The following is a 20,696-nucleotide window of genomic DNA, read 5'->3' on the forward strand; positions in this document are numbered from 1 at the left end:
GGGGGGGGGGGGAGCAGGGAGCAGAAGTGGATGGATGCATGGGAGTCAGGTGTGACGTGATGACGGTAGCGTTGAGGAGTGCGGACCAGATGAGTTTGGCAGACCTTTTCTCATTTCGCCATGATTAAACATCTACCTTACAGACGTCTCTAAGTACACGGGCTACCCTCGCATTGACCAAAGACACTCTTACAGGCCACCCAGCACGCTGAACCTCCTAACAATGCTCGGTCCCACCTCGTCATACTGTTCCTTTGAGTAGCAGGCATTGTAAAAGTCGGGTAGACTTCCCAGTAGAGATCCACCAAACCAAACGGCCCACTTTTGTCTCCTGTGAGAGACGACGTTGACTTCCATTCCAGAACTCCTCATGTGAGATCCACTGTGCGTCTCGCTTGCTGCGATTCGCCGGTCGACAATTGCCCTGAGGTCCTTTTTCAGACGAGAGCCAAAGTGGGTAAAGAGGGTGGAACCACCAGAGAGGACAATGTGCTTGTACAGACCCCTGCGCACATCAATGGGCGATTGCTGGATTACGCTGTCCACGACTTCCGGCAAAGGGGTGAGGAAGTCCGAAGAGGCAATTTCTGGATTGAAGAAGACTTCTGGACCGAGGAAACGCTCGTAGCCAACGTCTACGCCGTATTTGCGTCCAGTGACGGTGTGCTCTCCCTCGAAGCGCTCAAAGTACTTGAGTGGATCCTCATCGTATCGGCGGAACTCCCTCACGATGTCCTGGCAGACGTATGAGTAGTCCTCCTTGATCTTCTCGGCAACCCGACGACTGTCCTCGGGCGGGATGTTTGCGGCTTCTCCCCGCTCACGTAGCAGCTGCTGAACAAAGTAGGTAATGTCACGACCTGCGATCGGAATGTGCTTGATGGCAGAGCCAATGACGTATCCTTCGGCCACGGGGATGACGTGGGTCACTCCGTCTCCACTGTCAATGACTGTACCGGTGAGGGTACGGTCGGTGACCTTGTTGCTATTCCAGCTGGCTGCGAGGGCCAGAACGGCTTGCACAGCAATGTACAAACCCTTGATGTTGAAGGACTCGAACATGATCTCGGCGGTATTCTCTCGGTTCTCAGGTGGGTTCAGAGGTGGCTCGGTCTGGTGGAGAGCGATCGAGCGCAGGAATTGATCGCGGTCAGCGGTCTGAGCCTGGAAGACCTGGTCTACTCTCCTCAATCTGATTGTTCACTCACCAGCATAAAGTAATGGTCCTCGGGCTCACACTTGAGATACTTGAAGATGCACTGCTCCCACAACCTCTCCATATGATCCCAATTCTCAATCAGTCCATGCTTGATAGGCTGATGAACCTGGTAAGTCTTGCTATTGGCCATTGCCTCGTCACCAATGAAGAAGTCCAGGTCCTCAATTCCCCTCTTGGAGGCGAGGGACGAGGAAGAGCTCAATCCTCCGGGCTTGGAGGGGACAGAGGGACGACCGGAGGAGCCGCCAGAGGCTGCTGCGCCGGTACGGGTCGCAATGGCAGTGGGGAACACAAAGGATGGGTCCGAGTTACCGGCAAAGCTGGAAGAGGGGGTAATACGCGGCAACATGAGACGTCGTCAGCTGCAAGAGGTCGATAGATTCGGATATGGAGGCTGCTGCTGTGGGGTTCCTACTCACCCCATCTTGGTGTAACCCGTACCATTGTCGAGCACTACCACGTTCGAGCGGCTCATGATGGAAAAGGGTGAAGGCGAGAACAAGTCTAGACGTAGCTCTGGACAGTGTCCAAAGGGAATGAGCGTCTCTCAAAGATGTCTCAGGCGGCTCTGCGGGTGGGGGAAGGGTTGGTAGGCACCGTAGGCCGGATGGAGGAGGCGTGGGTGGTGGTGGTGCGTTGGGCCTGGCTGGCTGCTGCTGTGCCTGATCAAAGCGTCGTGGGTGGGCGGAGTGCGAATGCTGCCGCGCAACGGGGGCCCTGCAGCCAAGGACGCGATACTTCCTACTTCCTACCAAGCCTACGCTCCTCTACGCCTACGCCTCTCACCCAACCAGCCATGGCAGCCACTACATCTACCCTCCCACCCACCAGCTTCGGCACTAGGCCTGCTGCGGCCCTCAAGGGAAACACAGCAAGGAGGATAGAGCTCACCAACCTCACACCCAACAACATTGGGCAGTTGAGGAAGCTCAACTCGGTTTTGCTGCCGGTGCGGTACAGTGAGGCCTTCTACAAGGATACCTTGAGCGAGGAGAGGAGGGATATCTGCAAGCTTGGTGAGTCAGAGCGGAGGCAAGTGGTGAATCAGACTCTGCGATACTTATCTCCTGGTCTTCCTATCTCCCTCCTTCCCTTTCTTTACCAGCCCTTTTCAATGACATGCCCGTAGGCATGCTCGTCTGCCGCTTCGAATACCCAGACCCACCTCAAGCCTCTTCCTCTTCCTCCTCACCCGCTCCAGTAAAGGTCTACATCATGACTCTCGGTGTCTTGGCCCCGTACAGGAGACTGGGCATTGCCTCAAAGATGATCAAGCATCTCCTCACCTTTGCCGGTCCAGGAACCGAGCTCGATCTTCCCGATCCTGCCTTGCCCGCTCCTCTATCCAAGGCAATCGCTGCTGGAAGTGCCGCAAAGAAGGATACGGCGACGGCGGGTAAAAAGGACAACAAGGAGGAAAAGAAGACGAAGAAATACCTCGTGGAAAGCGTGTATCTGCACGTGCAGACTACGAATGATGAGGCAAAGGACTTTTACAAGAAGCAAGGATTTGGTGAAGGGGAGGTCTTGGAGGAGTACTACAGGAGAGGAGTAGAACCGAGGAGCGCAGTAATCCTGGAGAGGAAGTAGGCTCCCTGGGGAGAAGACACATCTACGCCTATCCGCACATTCATCACTCTGCTGCTCAGTCAAGTTTCGCTACCTGACGCATCGCACACATCCACAGTAGATCTGCTCTGGCAAACGAGGTGGGCATTGGGGGGCTAATTGTACATCATATTCAACACGTCTCTCCATCGTTTGAGACTTGCATGAGTTGCGTTCGAGGCGCCAGGACATAGGCACCGGTTCAGGTGGTGAGAGGGGACAGTCCACAACGACGTTTCCAGGGATACAATACGCGAGTAGGCCTCGCCCATCAAGCAGTCGCTGTAGGCCTGAAGGGAGAGTGATTCCTGTTGTCTCCGTGGGCCTGCTGCGACAAGGGCGAAGGTCCAATACCGCCCCTGCCCGCTTGCGGACCAGTAGAAGAACCTCTCACGCTCGGCGAGCCTGGTGCAGAGGGAGGTGCCAGCCGTTGGTTGGGTGCAGGACTTCCTGGTCTACCAGGACCCGACGAGGACCCATTGACGCTTGGCCCATCCCCACCTCCACCTCCTCCATTTACAGAGAGACCATTGGCGCCAGTAGGGTCTTTCCATCCCGGAGGCACTCCCTCTCCTTCTTTCCCACCAGCCCAGCCAATGGACTTGGCCGCACTGAGATAGCCTTGCTCGTCGAGGAGGTCAAAGACTTTGCCCACCTTGTTCACATCCATCTTGAAGAGCGTTCGTGTCTCTCTCCGGGACATCTTGCCCTTGCGTCTAATGTACTCTGTGAGGATCTCCTTCTTCATCACCAGGAAAGCAGAGGGCTGAATGCGATTCACGGAGCAGCACTCCTGCTCTGGCCGTGTGAGGAGGTTAAGAGATGGATGCGAACTCAGGTCTAGTGGACGAGGAGGCTTGCGAGGCGATTTGGGCTCCGTGCCCTTCTCCCTCTTTGCAGAAGATGCAGCAGCTCCTGACACAGACGCAGGAGGAACCGAGAGATAGACCGAACCTTCGTCTTCTCCAAAGGGCGTCTCGCTGTCCCTGCCTCCCTTGCGTACCGTGCTGGGACCCCGCTTGCCACTGAGCAGTGCTTGTGGGCCTCCCACCAGCGTCCCGCTCGTGTTCGCAGCGTAGTCCTCGGCCAACAGAGCAGCTTTGCGCAGTCTCTCAGCCTTTTCGGCTTCGTAGCGAGAGGCCTCGGAAAGGGTAGTGAGACCAAATCTGCGGTACTCTTGCAATTGCAGAGCGAGGCGTCTCAGGCTCTCTTGGTAGCAGAGACCATCGAAGAATTCCTCGAAATCCATCGCGGTCTGCAGCTGTGTAAAATGCCTGACGCGATTGAGCAGATCCCTTGCTTCCTTCGGACGGCGCTTCTCGGCGGCTTGTCTCCGTCTCACTTCCACAAGGCCTCTTTCCAGGACTGCACTTTTCCGGTCCGTTCGCCGCTCCAGGCGCTCATTGTACATCTCCAGGATCATCAGCTTGAGCTCAAGATCTGTTGGATCCTCGTCCCAATCTGCTGGAGGCCTTTCGGATGATTCGGTAGTCGCAGTGTCGGTGGTGGCAGCGGGTGGAGCTGTACTTGTAGATCCCTGCTCAGAAGCGTCCTTGCCTTTACTTTGCGCCTTGCTCTTTCCCGAGGCTCGACTTTCCTTGGCTGCTTTTGCTGCCGAATGCTTTGCAAGCGGCTGGGTATCACCATCGCCGTCTTCATCTTCAGGATCTATTGTAGCATCGGCCATAGTCTCGTCTGCATCCTTCGTCGCATCGGGATCTTTGGTGACTTCGCCATCTTCCTCGTCTTCTTCATCACCATTATCGGCCTTGTCTTGCTGCTGCGTCTCTTCGTCTTTGGCGGGCTCCCCATTGCCGCCCTCGGTCTCTTCAGCGGCACTGCCTGCGCCTTTTGAGCCAGTCGCTCCTGCTTTTCTGCTCGAGCTCGGCCCACCCCTCCCACTTGCTTCCATACGTGACCTTCCTCCCACTGCCTTTCCTCCCAGGGCCTCTTCTTCGCTGGGCAATAGCTCTCCGCCAAAGGCATAGACTTTGCCAAACTCCATGTCCTTGGTCAAGGTCTCGGCTTCTTGTTCATGCTCAGTCTCGAATTCCAATCGCCCCGCCATGAACCCGCTGAGCTCGTGATGAGAGGTGGGCGCTGAGACTAGAGGCTTGGGAGGGACGCCGCTTTTTGCGGCCCCTATTGGAAGACTGGCTTGATGGGAACGAAGGTCTGATATCCGCCGCCGTTTCCTCCGTTGAAACTCGTCAGGGCTGACAGAGGATGTGAATGCCATGTGGGGACCAGCCACAGGCCACTGTCGCGAGGTCCAGGACGGATCTGCTTGCGCTTCTTGTACGATTTGGGACGCTCTCGCGTCTCCTTGCGCTGTTCCATCGCGGCCTTCGACAAAGACAGAGATGTAATGCGCCTCGACTTCCTCTTTGGAGCGATTGCCAATATGATCAGCAATGTCGGCCCAATTTCCTAAACCATATGTCTGGCAACCATCGATGAGAAGGAGCTCCTCATCGGCTCCCCAATCTTCGCTGAAGATCGGATAGGCATGTTGTTCCACTATCCGATAGTCATGCCAGGCTTTATGTTGTTTGGACTCTGCCCCGGAGCAGAAGCATGAGCCGCAAAGGTCAAAGTCCTTGCAACCGCCAGCGCAGCGTATGCGAACCGTCAAGGTAATGTCAGCTTCGCATATGTCGCAGTGATATTGAACGCCGGGCTCTGCAGCTGTATGGAGTGAGCGAAAACCACACAAGAGAACGTCAGATGCAGGATTTCCGGGTCGTCCCCATGCGTCCGAAGTAGCGGTCTTGCAACTCACCTGTCCGATCATCTGTCTTTGCAGCTACTTTTGTCTTGCGATGACTGACAGTCATAGTCGCTCCTATTGAGCTTCTATGACGAGCGACAAAGTGTTGTCATATGACAATGCCGAGGCAGACGACCTCAATGAATATTGGAGAAGGCGAGGTCCGGACCACGAAGTGTCTGTGCGAGCCCGTTCTTTCTTCGACGGAAGTGGCCCGGAGCGACTTGACAGCGCGAAGGAGTAACAGAGGACGCTTGATGAGCCGCGACCTGTAGGGTGAGGTGGTAAAGCGGCTGCGTGCTCCGCGTTCTTATCGCGTGAAGCGATGTGTTGCGATCCTGTTGTAGGAAGTTGGTTGCCAGTATTGGTGGTAGTGGAGACGGACAATCAACATAGCGGCGGAATGGCGGTAGATGGATCGAGGCGGAGCGAGGCGAGCGGAGCGGAAAGAGCGCGCGGCCCCGAGAATCGTCCTTCCGCCCGATCAGCCGAGGCACAAATGTGGCTGAGGCCACTGACCACCACCTTCTCAGTAGCACGACGTTCCTGGTGATATCCTTCTTCGCTTTGCTGTCTACTCGAGCAATCTGTGCTGTGCATTCTGATCTCATCAGGAGAACCATTCGATTGGCTCCTATCGGATTCCCGAATCTTGAATCTTACGATTGGCCCTACCCTGCCACAATGGCTTCCTTCCTCGCGAGCATCTACGGTACTGAGCAGGACAAGGTGAACTGCTCCTTCTACTACAAGGTAAGTCAGGCTCGAGGAACAACGTCAGTGATTTGGAATGTGTAGCTGACCATCTTTCTACTCTGCTGATTCAGATTGGAGCCTGCCGTCACGGCGACCGCTGTTCCCGCAAGCACACTAAGCCTGCCTTCTCCCAAACCATCCTCGTCTCCAACGTCTACGACAACCCTCGGCATCGCGATCCAGACTGCAAGATCTCAGATGCTGAGCTCCAGGATCAATTTGATGACTTCTACGAAGACTTCTTTGTTGAGCTGGCCAAGTTCGGACAGCTAGTGGAGATGCACGTATGCGATAATGTGGGAGATCATCTGATCGGGAATGTATATGCGAGGTATGAGTGGGAAGAGGAAGCTCAGCGGGCTGTGAACGCTCTCAACGATGCATGGTACAACGGTGAGTCAAAGATTGAGAAGCATTGTAGCAAGCGTCTGTACTCACGCCACCTCTTCGTTCGCTTCCCAGGACGCCCGCTCTTCGCCGAGCTGTCCCCTGTGACAGATTTCCGCGAGGCCTGCTGCCGGCAGAACGAGACCAACGAATGCAACCGTGGTGGCTTCTGCAACTTCATGCATCTACGCTACGCCTCTCCCTCGCTCGTGAGAGATCTACAGCATGAGCTAGCAGTGGAGCTGAGGGAGCGCAAGAGGGCAGAGAAGGAAGCCAAGAAGGGTTGGAAGGAGAGGGAAGACGTTACGGGCGGTGGTGATGCAGGCGGGGACGTGCCGAGCTGGAAAAAGGCAAAGAGTGGAGGAGACTGGAGGAGTGGGTCTGGCGCTATGGCGGTGGATACACAAGAAGCCTCAAGAGATCCGTACGCTGGTGGTAATCATCCGACTGGAGCGGATGGACCTGATGCTGGTAGCAGGAGAGAGTACCAAAGGGAAAGGGAAGTGGCAAATGGTGGGGGAAGAGAAGAAGAGAAGATGAGGGGGTGGAGAGACGGCGAAGGGACGCGGGCATAAAAGCATCCGTGTTGCAATACTGATACCATCTAGCACCAGCAGTTCGCCGAGCCAGTGACCCTCCTTACGATTAGGGAATCTCGCTATATTACAGAGTCAGACGCGTTTAGATTACAGCTTCGTCTGCTCGAAGCCAGACCAGTAGCGACGTACCCCCGGCATGGGCATCGGAAGTGAAGGGGGATATGGTATACCGTGGGATTGGTAGCCTGAATGGTAATAAGGTGAATGCGGTAGGGCAGGGCCGTGAGGCAGGAAGGGCAAGGTACCCATTCCCGGTCCCCTGCCTGGCTCAAACAGAGATGGCATACCCAGCTCCAAAGTACCCTCGCCTGTGACCTTCTGGCTCGGCGCACTAGAAGACGTCAATGGAGCAGATGAAGACTTTGCCTCTTCGCCGTTGACGCTTCCGTTGCCCGGCCCTGAGCTGGGCCCTCCACCACGCCAGCCACTCTGCCTCATCTGAACGTGTCTGGCAACATTGTGGAGTCCATGACGAAGACTTGCGACTTCTTCCGCTAGGCGAGCAACTTCAACGCCAGCATACATGGACTCTCTTCTAGACTCATGGAGGAGACTGGTGAGTGTGGCGTCCTGCGTGCTGAGAGCTGAGATGGAGTTGACAAGATCGTTGATAGTACGCTCGAGGCGTGAAGACTCACCGCCCCGGTGGGCAGAAGAGGGCAGAGGACCTGAGGTTGCGGCTCTGGAAGCTCTCTGGCCTTCTAAAGAAGCAGGGAAGCTGGCTTCCGCATCGTAGGGCCAGCCTGCGAGGTAGTCTTCCGAATGCTCCCTCCCGCCCCGTTCCGAGATTCTGCGAGCTGACGAATCTACTTCGGGCATAGCTCCACGCGCTCTGCGCTCATCCACACTACCACTCCTCTGACACCAAGTCCCCAGCGCATCCACACAGCTCCTGAGTAGCTCCTCGTTGGCTTCCATTGCTGCTTTGCTTCGGCTGGCATCGAGCTTCAGAGAAGCATTCTCGGCCTCGAGGAGCTGCAGGCGTCGGTTGGATATTTGCAGGTAAGAAGCGAGAGGTAGGAATGGACATGTCAAGTTGTGGCAATTCCGCTCCAGAGGGCCGCAGATTCCTTCGCCGAGTCCCAGGGAGCCCCTCGGACCTTTCCAAGAGCAGCCAAAGTGAGCCATACTGCACGAGACGGGTATGTTGGGGCAATCTTGAAGCTCGTGGGTCTCCAAGTATCCTCTTGGCATATTCTCAGCGCAGTGTTGACATTCGATAGGTACTGCGTCACAGGTCGCCTTGTGAGACTGTTCGTTCGCACAGAGAGTGCCATTGTGTCAACATCGCTGCCGCACCGCCTCTGGTCGCAGCAGGCTTCAAACTCACCTCCGCCGCTTCCTGGCTCTGCAGCCAAACCTTGCAGTGTTCGCACCGCTGCCAGATTACGGAGCAGCCGCTGTTGCAGTGGTTCTCCCAATCCCTTCTCATGACTCTAGCTCCGCATTGGCAACGGCTTCCCTTGTGCCTCCGCAGACCCTCTTCGCGGAGGTCAATAGGGATGTCTGCACCAGTAGGTGTGGGATCTTCGAAGCGCTCATCGCCATCAAATTCCCCCACCCACACCCAATCACATTCTTTGGCCAGATGATGCTCCACAGACTCTCTTTCGCCAGTCCAGTCGCATCCCCGAGTCTTGACTGGACAGTACACCTTGAGGCTGTCTACCAGATTCCTGATGAGAGGCTGGGCGGCAGAGTATGTTGAGAGGCGGTTGGGCGTGCGACAAGACGGACACGGGAGTGGCTCATTTTCTACATCTCTTTGACTATCTCGGCATAGAGTCTGATGATGCTGGCGAATGCAATGTTGGCAGAAGGTGTGGGAGCACGAGGAAGTTGCGGCCCATGGCTCGTAGAAGGGACCTCTGTGCCAGGCGTTCGTGCAAGCTGGCTCGATCAGTTGCTGTACTTCCACCATCGTTACAGGGCAATACTCACAGACATATAGCGCATTTGATCCAGTCTGACGTGAGGTCCGGATTGACATAGTCATACGCCGATCCCACCCTCCATTGATCGTCTTGAGGTCCATCGTATTGCGAGACCGCGTTGGAGCTAGCAGCGGATGAGCTACGGCGCCGGGATGGTCCGGCAGCAGACGCATCTGGAGAGTCTTCTTGAACACGTCTCCGTGAGTGGGCAGAGTGACAGGTATCCTGCTCAGCAGCCATGGTGCAGTATTGTGGGGAAGATTGGGAGGATGAGTAGGAGAGGATGCAGCTTCATGCACCAGGATCCTCGGCGTCGTGCACGGCCGTCTCTGCGTCTTGCCGCCTTTTCCGCGCTTCCGTCCAAGAGCCTCGTTTTTCCGCCATACAAAGGGCCTTCTTCATCTTTGCAGCAACTTCACTAATGGCCATGGCATGATTACAAGTGACGATGCCGACCATAGTGTCGATGGATATCATATAGATGGTGTAGATTCAGCGGCATTAGCAATCTCCCAATGGCTTCGTGAGCACGGAATCTGGCTCCACCCAAGCTTGACCATACAGCCTCTGGACAATGACTCCCACATAAAAGGACTAGAGAAGGGAGCAACGGCAAAGGCTCCTATCCCTCGTGCGCTGGGAGTCTTTCTGTCGCCCACATTTTCACCGCTGCCCATCCCGTCGGGTAGGCCTATAGCTCTCATTCCAAAGCCGGCCTGTCTTTCTCCCCGGACTTCAGCTCTGCGCACCCATCTCACAACACTCGACATCGATCCTGTCTTTGGTCCACAGGCCACTTCCGGTCTTCTGCTGAGCTTCTGCCTCTTGTACGAGAAGTATCTCGGTCAGCGCAGTGTCTTCTATGGATATGTACGATCTCTGCCTCGCGAGAGACCAGGCGGGCAGTTTGGAATCTGCCTGCCGCTGGAGGGAGGCCGGGATCCGCACATCCCGAGCGATACTGTTCTGCCAGGAACTGAGACAGCTAGACTGCTCCAGCGAGCCGAGCTGCTGGCTGAAGATCCTGCAAGTGCTCCTGGCTGGCCTTCGCATTCTAGCGATGCTGTCAGTCTCTCGCTCCTATGGCACTTCCATACTCAGACGGTACTCCCGTTCTTGGTAAACTTGGACCTTGCCAGAGACAAAGCACCTTCTGAGAGTGCCTGGAGCGAGTTCCTCGGCTGCTACTCGCTCGTCTCTTCACGCGCCTTCGTATGTGATACTTACCACGGTCTAGCTCTTGTCCCGCTGGCGGACATCTTCAATCACGCCGAGCCCGCCGAGGAAGATCAGGAGGACGACGAGATCCAGCAGCACGTGCAATTCGAGTGCGAAGATCTCGTATGTACGCGCTGTGGAAGTTTGACTCATAGTGAGACAGGGAAATGTCGCAAATCTTGCAAGTCAAGTGATCGACAGAAGCCCAGCCTCCACGTAAAGGACACTGATGTGAACGACGAGGACGAGGAAGAAATAGACGATGATCTAATCTACATGACCACCATCGTACCACTGTACGCATCGCCCACTCGGCCTTTGGAAATCTTCAACAATTACGGGCCGCTATCTCCTGCGCGATTACTCGCCTCGTATGGTTTTGTCGCAGAGTCAGGACCGGTCAACAAGTGGGAGAGATACTGTTGGGACTGGAGGAGCTCTGTTGAGAGGGCAGAAGTACTGACGGCTCTTGGCTTGGATCTCGAAGAAGAGATAGAAAAGGCCTCTTCGAGAAAGAGGTCATACCATGGCGAAGAGCCCGTAGACGAGCCGAAGATCCACGGTGAAAGCTATGATGCCCGACGTCGGTGGTCGCGCCTTGTCGACACTCTAGCCGCGAGGGGAACACAAGCCATGGAACCGCTGTTCCCCTCATCTGAGTCCATCCATGCATCAAATGAAGCCCAAAACGACCCGGGCCGAGCATCCGGTCCCGATCTCGGTCCCGTCAGTCGTATTCTGCCTCTGCCAAAGCAGAGCCCCTTTGCTCTCATGGACCTGCCCGCTGTCATAGGAGACTCCAGCGCATTGCTAGTTTCGCCCAGTGCAGACGAGGAGGGGTATACGGCAGACGAGATACTGCCGCTCTTCATCGATGGGCGCGGCAAGGTCAGCAGACCGTTGTGGACAGTCTGCGTTCTTGCGGCTCTTGTACGGTCCACTTCTCGGGATGGGTCCAGTAGCCTGGCAGAGTGGAGCAGGAGCAAGGAGGGTCTACTTCAGCTGCTCAAGAGTGTGGAAGAGCGCGCTGAGGCGAAAATTGCCGGACATCCAAGGCCGGAGGAAGGATTGCGGTCGACACCTGTCAAGGAGGAGCAAGCTTTACAAACACAAATCCTCGCCTCTGCAGCGAGCATGCTGCACGCCCTCGTACAAGCCAGACAAGACTCCATCCCTGTTTCCATCGCTGAGCTCGAAGCGACTGCCGCGAAAGACGACTCCCTGCGATCAGGGGCCATACGACTGGCGCACAATGAGCGTCTCATCTTGCTCCAGACGTTGAACAAAGTAAAGAGACTGCTGTCCATCGGAGACACTTCTTCGCAACAGATGGACGAGCAGGATAGCATCGTATTCGAGAAGAGGTAAAACGCTAAAGGCTGAATAGAGATGGACTACGAATCAAATACAAAATCATTAAGAATGTGCGTAGCAGGTTGACGGTGACGGGGGGGGCGGAGTGCGGGAGCAACGCGAATAGAACGATACATAGCAGTCTTCTGAATGCCCCGGATCCACGACGAGTTGAAACAAGGGACTATCGGTGCCTGAGACCGAATAAGTCTTTTCCTGGACCCCGACCTCAGCTCATCTCCTCCAATGACTCCACCGTCTTCTTCTCCCCCTCCCCTTCCTCCTCCTCCTCGTCACCCGCCACTCTCAAATGCAGCATACTAGTGAATCCTCTCCTACACATTGGGCAATTGTACTTCTTCTTTGGCACTTTACCCCTCTTGCGTTCCGCGTCGCGCTGGGCTTTGACCGAATCCTTGAGCTGCACAGAGCAGTCTAGGCAGAGACCGTGTGTGCAAGGGAGGAGGAGTGTGTTGGTGGGTGCAGAAAGGCAGATGAGACATTCGGAGCCGGTGGACCCGTCAGCAAGGGCGTCCATGTCCAACGCGAAAGTCTCGTCGCCTCCAGTGGCAGCGGGTAGGTCTGCTGCACCACCATCGCCCGCAACGGCAGGATCGCCGTCTGCTCCTTCGGCAGTCTGCACAGGGATGACAGGAGGAGGGCGGGAAGAGAGACCATACAGCTCCTGCAGCTGGAAGCGGTGTGGGCCAATTTCGGCCTCTTGTCCCTCCACTTGAGCTGTCCAGGTCCTCTTCACCTCCTGCTGCGTCGCTCCTTCCGAACCCGGGGCGGACGATCGCAGAGGTAGGGAAATGAGGCGCATGTACGTTGTTTGGAGGTTGGGCTGAGCATAGGGTCGCCCAGACTCATTGAGGCCCTCGATGACAATGGAGAGCTTTAATGTCTCACGCTCGGCCTTTTCGCGGGCGATTTTCTGCTCTTTGGTCTCCTCTTCTGGCACTGCGGTTGCAGTGTCCAAAGATTGGGCCTGTGCTGGTGGCGCCGAGCTTGAGGGAGCTGGTTCTCCTTTCGCAGCGCTGCTCGAAGCTGCGACTGCAGGAGCCGCAACGCCATTGTTATTACCTTCGCCAGTCGCAGCCGAGGGGGGAGCGTAGAGCGAGAGCTTCAACGACAGAGACGCCTTGACGGGCTGAGCGAAGCCGCTCTTGACCATGCTAGAGTGGACAGGCCAGCCGAGGACGTGTGGAGCTGGACCCCTCTGCTGATACAGAGACATACTAGCGGGGTCCTCGTAATTTGTACCTTTGTCATAGCCAGCCTCTGCCTGCTTTTGCGACCACGCCTGCCACGAGCCATGTTTCCTACTGGCTCTGAGGAAAATCTGAATGGAGGCAGCTGGTGCGCTGCAGTCGTACTCGAAGTGCAGCTGGTGTGTCGCGGGACCAAGCATCGAGGAAGATCCGAGGGCTGACGAGTCGTAGTCTGGCATGTTGCTTAAAGATCGAGCAGGGCGAAGACCCGACTCCTGGATGATAGGCATGCTTCTAGCGGACGAGAAGGCTTCGTCGCCATCCTTTCCAGCCTGCTCGAGAGGGTGACTGACAAGCCCACCTGACGAGCTCTCCACAGCTACGGACATCGACGTTCCATAGCCTACGGCTGTCGATGCCACCCCACTAGGTTCGCTCGACGAGGTCATAAGACGAATGGTGTTGCGCTTCAAGTTCACGTAGCTCTGCAGAGTCGTGCAGTGACTAGGTGTACTGAGGGCTTTTTCCACCGCTTCTTCACCCGTTCCATCGATCTGAACTGCTCCAAGATTATCCAGACTCTTCTCGATCCATTGCTTCAGCACTTCAATGTCGATGCCTTCTGCCATGGCCACCGCTTCCGTCATAGCATCCAGCTGTGTGGGAGGCGCCTCGAGGTGCGTCGATAGCGGTCCTTGCTGTAGATCACCAAACGAAGCCTGCGAGTCTGATGCTTCTCCGTACTGGCCAAGAGCGCTCAAACCGCTCAGGCTCGCACCTCTGGCTCTGCCACGACTCCCCAGGCGTGCCATGCCCCTGCTTCCAAATCCGGGCGTCTCGGGCGGTCCTGCCGCACTTGACGCCTCGCCGTTGGCAGGTGCAGCGGTCGAATTGGAGGCACCATTCGGCGCCGAGCTGCTACCGCCTACCGTCCCACTTGATGAGCTGCCGCTGCCAAAGTAATTGGAAAGGCTAGGCCCCACAAGCGTTGACGCCTCTTCCCTCTCCTTCTTGGCCCTTGCGTCTTTCCTGCCAGCTATAAGGGCAGACGTCGAGGTCGCGCCCCCACCGCGGAGGGGCGTTATTGGAGTTGGTGGAGCAGCAGGACTTGTCAGACCAAGATCCTGCATATGCTGTGCCAGCTGCAGACGATTGAAGGCTCGTGTGAAGTTGTCCTCCCTCTCTCGATCTCTGGTAGTACCTCTCTCCCTCATGGCGCTGATTCGCGACTGGATGGCGCCCCTTGTAAAGCGACCTCTGCGAGCATTAGCGGTCGGGGTAGCAGTCTCGCCACCAGCAGTAGGTGCAGGTGCAGCAGCGTCGGTTGCGGGAACATCGAGTGGCGGAGCCGGTCCGACAGCTGAAGCGTTACCCGTACGAAAGAGTGCTCCATCATGGGCTCCGGCTCCGGAAGAGGGTCCACCGAGGGGACTGGATGGGTATCGCTGTGTCGGGGCTTGCATCTCCACATCCGTCTGCCTGTTGCGGGATCCATTGTCTCGGAGCGCGTCCAAATGAAGCATACGTAGCGACATGATGGGCAGAGTGTGGATGAGAAAGTCTCTGAAGTGGGGCAGATGGGGTCTGGTGAAAGTCGACTAGGTAGCTCTGTCTTGTCGGAAGCGTAGAAAGCTGACGTGAAAGATGGTCCAGTCCAGGACGCGACTTTCACTGAGAGTCTGGCTCAGCCTTGATGGAATATCAGTCTGCCGTGCTTGTGGGCTCCAGCAGAGCGCTGGGGTGCGGGGGGATATGTTCGTATAGATGGCTTCTCTTGGATGTTTCGAAGAAATAGGCACGACGGGATCGAGAATGAGGGAGAGCAGGATGAGAAATAAGGGAAAGTAGGGATGGGTGGGACGAGGCGATGCAGGATGCCGATGGAGCCACTGGGTCGGGCGTAATCCCCCATCGGCTTGAAACTCCGCTCAAACGCGGAATAGGTGAAAAGGCCGTAGAGACGGATCCAGGCACAGACGGAATCACGGCGACCGGCGGGCTCAGCCAAAGCAGTACAAACGAGGTGAGCAAGGAGAGGATTGCAGTAAGGTGACGAAGGGGGAGGTAAACGATATCGGACCGGACTATTACAAGTCTTCCTTTGCTAGATTCATATCTGTAATGGCGTGGGGGAACGGGTTACGGCAAAGGACAATGTCAGTATAGGCAACTTGACTTCTTCGTCTTCGTCAACGCTGAGTCGCACTCACCATCCATGTCATCTAGCAGCTCCTCCATCCTGATCCTCGGCACGTCCTCATCGTCGCCAAATTCGCTCTCTCCGTCTGTAGTGAAGCCGTCGTCCGTCATGCCGTCATCCACATCCGCCACTTCACCAGCGCCTCCTTCGGCGCCCATCTCCGCATCGCCATCCTCATCGACAGCAGCAGCGTCTGCGACCGACTGCTTTGCTTTCCTGCGCGCCTTGGCTTCCCTCTTCCTCCTGAGTCGGTCTTCTGCGTCCTTGTCGCGGTAGAGGTTCACTCCTGAGCGCATCTCCTCATCCTCCTCCAACTCGCGCAGGAACCACTCGTAAGCAGCCTCCACCTTCTGACCATCCAGCCCACCCTTGCGACCAAGCGCACCACGTCCACCACCCTCTGCTTTTGTGTCATCCGTAGCTGCCTCTTTGGCAATCGACTTGAGTCTCCAGGCACGGTTCTTGCTGCGCTTCTTGCTGTCGGGGTATGACTTCTTGACCAGGACCACGTCCGGCAGGCGTTCTGCAGGGATGGAATCCCAGATCTCAGAGTTGAAGTTGGCCAGACCCAGATGATAGCCCATGGCAATGTCTCCGGGCTGTAGAAGGTTGCCAAGATGTGTACGAGTGTGGAATACTGCGTCTGCCTGGCCGAAAGTAGTAGCATTCATCGGCGAGACTTGAGCATCGGCGGTCATGAACTTGCCATTGGCAGAGGTCTGTCCTGTAGGCTCAATGTCCAGCACTAGGAACTCGACAAGCTCAGGAATGGCGCAGAGCGGCTGGATCGGATCTCTAAAGTATTTCTCAGCGGGAATATCGGCGTAGTGCAGGGTGGATGGGTCCAGGAAACGAATCGAATTTGTGATACGTGAGCATAGCACGACTTGTGGTAGCTGGCCAAGGGCCTTCGCTGTCGACTTGGGCAAGCAGACGAGGTCATCCTTGCAAATGGGGGCAATTTCGACACTGTAGGTAAATTTGTTGTTCGACGTGCTGGAGTGAATGTCCATACTGATGACTGAGCTGCTGGCTGTCACTCGGATGGGCACCACAGAGGCCAAGAACTCGCACATCTTGACAGCATGAGACCGTTGCACAAAGTAGAAATCCAGACCGTCTTTCTTCTCTGAAATGTTGATGGTGTCCTTGTGTGCATTGTGCTTCAGGATGAGCTGCTCGAGGTACAAGAAGGTACGCTTGTGCGGCACCTTCTGTCGGACTTGCACCTGCGCCTTCCAAGTGTTCTTGGCTGCCAGCCTGGTACAGTCGGGGCATTGACCGTACTGTACGACGTACTCGACTTCAAAGACTTGCTGCAAGATGGTGTTCACGAGTACTTCCTTCTGTACGGTGAGCTTGACTCTGAGCCTCTTGGAGTGAGGTTCTGTCCAGATGAAACCGGCATCGATGAGGCGCACTTTGTTCAGCCCTCGCAGCTTCTTGAGACAGATGGCCAGCAGCTCTCTGCTCTCCAGCTGAGCCAAGACCCATGATTGAGGTGGGTTCAGATACCGCTCACAGTTCTTGCAGAAGTTGACAGTGGCCTGCTTGGGGATGCCTTCTGTGATGTCGACTGAGTTGCGCAGGCAGGAAATGCAGAGATTGGCCGAGTTGGGCGGGATGGCAGTACCACAATCGGCGCAGAGCACAAGACCCTGATCGAGCTTGGCTGGATCCTGTGGTTGTAGGTACTCCATTGCCTTCAATGAGGGTGATGGGGAGGGTGGCAATGATGGTAATGCTGCTAGGTGATGCTGCTGCTGTGTGTCTCGAGGAAGAATTCTTTCCGTGTGGCCTCAATTTCTCGCGGCCAAAATCTCAATGGCGCCCGTCTGCCTCGCGCGCGGGGCTGCTGCTCCACCTCTGTGCCATTGCTGCATTTCTGCTATGCCCACACAAGTCACTGACAGGAGCCTGATGCCAAAGACGCTGTAGCCACAAGGAGCCTCGTCATGATCATGGTAGGCTAATGGATGTTTCTATACGGTACGCCACCAGACATTCTCATACTCTGACTGGCTCTGTGTTGGTGATCATCGCTGTGTGCGTCGTTGCAGCAGGGCGTGGCTGCCTTCTCAGCCGGCGTCTTCGGCTTTCGCTCACCGTCAATGCCGAAAAGTCAGCACAGACCTGCGTTGCTGACCGCCGGAAGCCGCCTTCTTAGATAGCAGCAAGGGCCGCACCAGATTGGGATAACACTACCCCACAGAGATTACCCAGCTGCCTCTTCCAACCTTCTTGCTGTCCCATATACACCGACTCACCACCCATCATGGCCGCCGCTACCCGTAACCCCATTGATTGGTCCAAGATCCACCCTGCCGAGCTGGAGCAGCGCTTCGCTCCCTTCGCCTCGCGGCGCTCCCAGGTCATGTCCACTCGGGGCGTCTGCGCCTCTGCTCAGCCCCTCGCTTCGGCCGCAGGTGTAGAGATCCTCAACAAGGGTGGCAATGCTGCAGATGCCGCCGTGGCCATGGCTGCTGCTCTCAACGTCACCGAGCCCTGCTCGACGGGAATTGGCGGAGACGCCTTCTGCCTGTACTACGATGCCAAGACCAAGAAGGTCCGGGCCTTTAATGGCTCTGGCCGCTCTCCCAAGGGAATGACCCTCGAGAAGTTGCGCAAGGCAGGAGTGGAAGGTCCCTCGATTCCCTTTCTCTCCATCCACGCCGTGACTGTGCCCGGAGCACCAGCATGCTGGGTGGATACAGTGGAGAAGCTTGGGTCAGGCAAAGTCACAATGGCGGAGATCCTCGCCCCAGGTATCCGACTCGCCGAGGGTGGCTATCCTGTTCACGAGATCGTGTCCCACGCCTGGACCCGCTCGGCAAACGTCATCAGTGAGGCATCTGACCATGGGCATCACATGCTCCTGGACGGCAAGGGTCCTCAGCCGGGTGAGGTCATGGAGATGCCCTACCTGGGCAAGACTTTCCGAGAGCTAGCGACCAAGGGGAAAGACGGCTTCTACAAGGGTCGCATTGCAGAGGCCATTGTGGAGCTCGTGCAGAGCAAGGGAGGCTTTCTGACCCTGGAGGACCTCGCTGAACACGCTGAGCAAGGTACCGAAGAAGTAGAGCCTATTTCGTACACTTACAACCACGGGGGAGACAAGGAGGGTGTGACACTCCACGAGTGTCCGCCCAACGGTCAAGGTCTCACGGCTCTGATCGCCCTCGGCATCATTGATGCGCTGCAAGATTCGGGAGCTGTACCAGACCTCAATACCCTGGAGCACAATGGCGCCGAGTACCTGCATGTGATCATTGAAGCTCTTCGATTGGCCTTTGCAGACACAATGTACTACGTCGCCGACCCTCAGCATGGCAATGTTCCTGTCAAGGAGCTACTCAGTAAGGAGTACCTCGCCAAGAGGGCCAAGCTCTTCGACCCCAAAAAGTCGTCGAAGATCGAAAAGGGTTACCCGGTCAATTCGAGCGATACAGTGTACTTCTCTGTGACGGACGAGGACGGCAATGCTTGCTCTTTCATCAACTCCAACTGTAAGTGGAGCGCGCAAGCATACTGCAAAGCTTGAGTCGCCCATACTGACCCACCGTCTTGATCTTTCCGCAGACGCTGGATTTGGAACTTGTGCCGTGCCTCGAGACTGTGGCTTCACCCTACAGAATCGAGGAGCAGGCTTCGTTCTGCAAGAAGGTCATCCCAACTGTGTTGCGCCAGGTGAGTAGACATGGAGAGAAGCGAGGATTGATGATAGCAACGATCCCTGAGCCTGTCCTTACTTGGTCTCCCCAGGCAAGCGACCCTACCACACTATCATCCCCGCTCTTGTGACCAAGGGTGACGAGCTGGTGATGAGCTACGGAGTAATGGGAGGGTACATGCAACCCCAAGGTGAGTGCATTCCCTCAGCTCGACCAGCCACAAATCCAAGATATTCTCTCGGTCTCACCACTTTCCCTCTCTCCCTACAGGCCACGTCCAAGTCCTCCTCTCCATCCTCCGAGGCTACAGTGCACAAAGTGCTCTCGATGCTCCTCGTATGTGCCTAGGCGCAGGTATGCCAGACGAAGGAGCCATCGACTCTTCCGTCTTTCTCGAGGAAGGCATTTCTCCCTCTGTAGTTGAAACGTTACGCTCCATGGGCCATACGGTCGACTTGGTTACGGGACATGCCAGGGGACAATTTGGACGTGGACAGGTTATTCAGCGCATACAGAGAAAGGGAGGGAAGAGCGCTTGGGCTGCTGGGAGCGATCCGAGGGCGGATGGGGCGGCGATTCCTCAGGTCTAGAACTCAAGGGCAAGGGGGAAGAGTTGCACTCCTGTACATCTGGCGAAGAAATTTGCAGGGTATATTATTCGGAAATCGTTTGATGAAGGCGGGACTTCAAGCTACTGTAGAGTAAACCGCACAGAGCCGGCTGATCTTCACCAATTCACCTCTCCTGTCTATTGTACAGCGGGCACCACCTCCGCTCCAATCACCATCCCTCCATCATATCCATAACCTTCCCCCTCCCCATCCGCTTCCGCTTCCGCTTCCGCACCACGATGGCTCGAACTGCTAAACTTTCGATTCCAGAACTTCTGCGCCTGTTCCAACCGGTGGAAAGAAGCACTCTTGTGTCTTGCCTCACCCGTCTTGTAGAGGTCTACATCCCGCTGCTGTTGCTCCCATACACTCAGAGGAGCTTCCTGCTCTTCTTCCTGGAGGGATCCTTCCCTTTGCAACGAGGTGAGGCGGGAAAAATGCTGCTGCTGCTGCTGGGGGAGCATGGGAGTAAGAGGAGATCTGAACTGACCCGATGTCGAAGTCGAGGTCGAAGCGGGGGGAAAGCCAGGAGGCGCAGGTGGCAAGGCTGGGGCGCCAGAAGAGGCAGGCCTGTATGCCTGCTGTTGCAACGGAGCAGTCACTGCTCGGTCGCTCCTGATTGGCATGCCCTGCGGTCTCCTAGGAGCTGGACCTAGTCCCAAGCCAGGCGGCCCACGACTCCTCAGCGGATTACTGGACCGACTGTCTGTACTTGAGCTGGAGTCGTATTGCATTGGCTCGTCGGCTACCCGCGGGCGGTAGCGAGGTGGCTGGGCCAGAGGTGAGCTTGTGGGAATACCAGCGTCTATGGATTGACGATGCGGATGTGACCTCGGCAGTGCAGCCTGTTGAGAGGGAAGAGCTGATGAAGCAGAGGAGACTTTGCGAGAAGGGGTGGCTGCAGGCGAGCCTTTGGCTGAGGGAGGGATATTGCCGAAGGTGAACGTCTCCGGTATCCTCTACGAGCGGGGAAAGATCGGATTGTCAATTGAAAGTCTGGCAATCGCGTGGGAAGCTGTCCATACTCACCTGCAAAGCCGAAATGAGCGGATCATCCGAAAAGCCCTGATCCCCCTTGCCCTTCTTCCCACTCTTCCCAGCCCTCCCCCTTTTTCCAGCAGCGGTCATCGCCAGCCGCTCCTTCCTCTTCTCTGGACTC

At 56.3% G+C, this 20,696-nt stretch overlaps 10 protein-coding genes across 10 annotated transcripts; 4 read left to right on the plus strand and 6 right to left on the minus strand.

Moving 5' to 3' along the window:
* Positions 1 to 115: 115 nt before the first annotated feature.
* Positions 116 to 1,657, minus strand: BCV69DRAFT_281481 (putative ARP3-actin related protein). The gene is made up of 3 exons (XM_025492004.1): positions 1,639 to 1,657; positions 1,209 to 1,539; positions 116 to 1,113 (listed from the first exon to the last, which is right to left on the minus strand). Exons 1-3 carry the CDS (start codon positions 1,641 to 1,643, stop codon positions 190 to 192), a joined length of 1,260 nt encoding a protein of 419 aa, XP_025349649.1. The 5' UTR covers positions 1,644 to 1,657; the 3' UTR covers positions 116 to 189.
* Positions 1,658 to 1,826: 169 nt separating this feature from the next.
* Positions 1,827 to 2,809, plus strand: BCV69DRAFT_267900 (hypothetical protein; the record flags this gene model as incomplete). The annotated part of the gene is made up of 2 exons (XM_025490845.1): positions 1,827 to 2,235; positions 2,325 to 2,809. 2 exons carry the CDS (start codon positions 1,827 to 1,829, stop codon positions 2,807 to 2,809), a joined length of 894 nt encoding a protein of 297 aa, XP_025349650.1.
* Positions 2,810 to 3,098: 289 nt separating this feature from the next.
* Positions 3,099 to 5,664, minus strand: BCV69DRAFT_297779 (hypothetical protein; the record flags this gene model as incomplete). Its single annotated transcript, XM_025494152.1, has 2 exons — positions 3,099 to 5,515; positions 5,610 to 5,664. 2 exons carry the CDS (start codon positions 5,662 to 5,664, stop codon positions 3,099 to 3,101), a joined length of 2,472 nt encoding a protein of 823 aa, XP_025349651.1.
* Positions 5,401 to 6,357, minus strand: BCV69DRAFT_145472 (hypothetical protein). The gene is made up of 2 exons (XM_025489319.1): positions 5,610 to 6,357; positions 5,401 to 5,509 (listed from the first exon to the last, which is right to left on the minus strand). The coding sequence occupies exon 1, from the start codon at positions 6,218 to 6,220 to the stop codon at positions 5,735 to 5,737; it is 486 nt and encodes a 161-aa protein (XP_025349652.1). The 5' UTR covers positions 6,221 to 6,357; the 3' UTR covers positions 5,401 to 5,509; positions 5,610 to 5,734.
* On the plus strand, positions 6,282 to 7,315 carry BCV69DRAFT_246023 (RNA-binding domain-containing protein; the record flags this gene model as incomplete). The annotated part of the gene is made up of 3 exons (XM_025490186.1): positions 6,282 to 6,350; positions 6,425 to 6,746; positions 6,816 to 7,315. 3 exons carry the CDS (start codon positions 6,282 to 6,284, stop codon positions 7,313 to 7,315), a joined length of 891 nt encoding a protein of 296 aa, XP_025349653.1.
* Positions 7,316 to 7,370: 55 nt separating this feature from the next.
* BCV69DRAFT_145463 (hypothetical protein) lies at positions 7,371 to 9,536 on the minus strand. Its single transcript, XM_025489318.1, has 3 exons — positions 9,281 to 9,536; positions 8,670 to 9,229; positions 7,371 to 8,590 (listed from the first exon to the last, which is right to left on the minus strand). The coding sequence occupies exons 1-3, from the start codon at positions 9,444 to 9,446 to the stop codon at positions 7,427 to 7,429; spliced, it is 1,890 nt and encodes a 629-aa protein (XP_025349654.1). The 5' UTR covers positions 9,447 to 9,536; the 3' UTR covers positions 7,371 to 7,426.
* Positions 9,537 to 9,663: 127 nt separating this feature from the next.
* BCV69DRAFT_145485 (hypothetical protein) lies at positions 9,664 to 11,966 on the plus strand. The gene has a single exon (XM_025489321.1). It carries the CDS (start codon positions 9,706 to 9,708, stop codon positions 11,857 to 11,859), a length of 2,154 nt encoding a protein of 717 aa, XP_025349655.1. The 5' UTR covers positions 9,664 to 9,705; the 3' UTR covers positions 11,860 to 11,966.
* Positions 11,967 to 14,673, minus strand: BCV69DRAFT_145479 (hypothetical protein). Its single transcript, XM_025489320.1, has one exon. It carries the CDS (start codon positions 14,588 to 14,590, stop codon positions 12,074 to 12,076), a length of 2,517 nt encoding a protein of 838 aa, XP_025349656.1. The 5' UTR covers positions 14,591 to 14,673; the 3' UTR covers positions 11,967 to 12,073.
* A 385-nt stretch (positions 14,674 to 15,058) lies between these two features.
* BCV69DRAFT_267910 (NMD3-domain-containing protein) lies at positions 15,059 to 17,228 on the minus strand. Its single transcript, XM_025490846.1, has one exon. The coding sequence runs from the start codon at positions 16,953 to 16,955 to the stop codon at positions 15,213 to 15,215; it is 1,743 nt and encodes a 580-aa protein (XP_025349657.1). The 5' UTR covers positions 16,956 to 17,228; the 3' UTR covers positions 15,059 to 15,212.
* A 15-nt stretch (positions 17,229 to 17,243) lies between these two features.
* Positions 17,244 to 19,595, plus strand: BCV69DRAFT_145616 (gamma-glutamyltranspeptidase). The gene is made up of 4 exons (XM_025489322.1): positions 17,244 to 18,761; positions 18,835 to 18,942; positions 19,018 to 19,116; positions 19,197 to 19,595. The coding sequence occupies exons 1-4, from the start codon at positions 17,531 to 17,533 to the stop codon at positions 19,514 to 19,516; spliced, it is 1,758 nt and encodes a 585-aa protein (XP_025349658.1). The 5' UTR covers positions 17,244 to 17,530; the 3' UTR covers positions 19,517 to 19,595.
* Positions 19,596 to 20,696: the final 1,101 nt, after the last annotated feature.

This window comes from Pseudomicrostroma glucosiphilum (assembly GCF_003144135.1).
Source record: "Pseudomicrostroma glucosiphilum strain MCA 4718 unplaced genomic scaffold BCV69scaffold_3, whole genome shotgun sequence".
In the NCBI taxonomy this organism is placed as follows: Eukaryota; Fungi; Basidiomycota; class Exobasidiomycetes; order Microstromatales; family Microstromataceae; genus Microstroma; species Microstroma glucosiphilum.

Excerpts from the sequence above, each read along its gene's own strand:
- BCV69DRAFT_281481 (XM_025492004.1), bottom strand. Across the intron at positions 1,114-1,208 it reads AGGACCATTACTTTATGCTG|ACCGAGCCACCTCTGAACCC; the intron begins GTGAGTGAACAA and ends GCTCTCCACCAG.
- BCV69DRAFT_145472 (XM_025489319.1), bottom strand. The coding sequence starts at position 6,220 with ATGGTTCTCCTGATGAGATCAGAATGCACAGCACAGATTGCTCGAGTA.
- BCV69DRAFT_145463 (XM_025489318.1), bottom strand. The coding sequence starts at position 9,446 with ATGCGTCTGCTGCCGGACCATCCCGGCGCCGTAGCTCATCCGCTGCTA. Across the intron at positions 9,230-9,280 it reads ATCAAATGCGCTATATGTCT|CTTGCACGAACGCCTGGCAC; the intron begins GTGAGTATTGCC and ends TGATCGAGCCAG. Across the intron at positions 8,591-8,669 it reads AGAGCCAGGAAGCGGCGGAG|TCTCACAAGGCGACCTGTGA; the intron begins GTGAGTTTGAAG and ends GCGAACGAACAG.
- BCV69DRAFT_145485 (XM_025489321.1), top strand. The coding sequence starts at position 9,706 with ATGATTACAAGTGACGATGCCGACCATAGTGTCGATGGATATCATATA.
- BCV69DRAFT_145479 (XM_025489320.1), bottom strand. The coding sequence starts at position 14,590 with ATGTCGCTACGTATGCTTCATTTGGACGCGCTCCGAGACAATGGATCC.
- BCV69DRAFT_267910 (XM_025490846.1), bottom strand. The coding sequence starts at position 16,955 with ATGGAGTACCTACAACCACAGGATCCAGCCAAGCTCGATCAGGGTCTT.
- BCV69DRAFT_145616 (XM_025489322.1), top strand. The coding sequence starts at position 17,531 with ATGGCCGCCGCTACCCGTAACCCCATTGATTGGTCCAAGATCCACCCT. Across the intron at positions 18,762-18,834 it reads CTCTTTCATCAACTCCAACT|ACGCTGGATTTGGAACTTGT; the intron begins GTAAGTGGAGCG and ends ATCTTTCCGCAG. Across the intron at positions 19,117-19,196 it reads AGGGTACATGCAACCCCAAG|GCCACGTCCAAGTCCTCCTC; the intron begins GTGAGTGCATTC and ends CTCTCCCTACAG.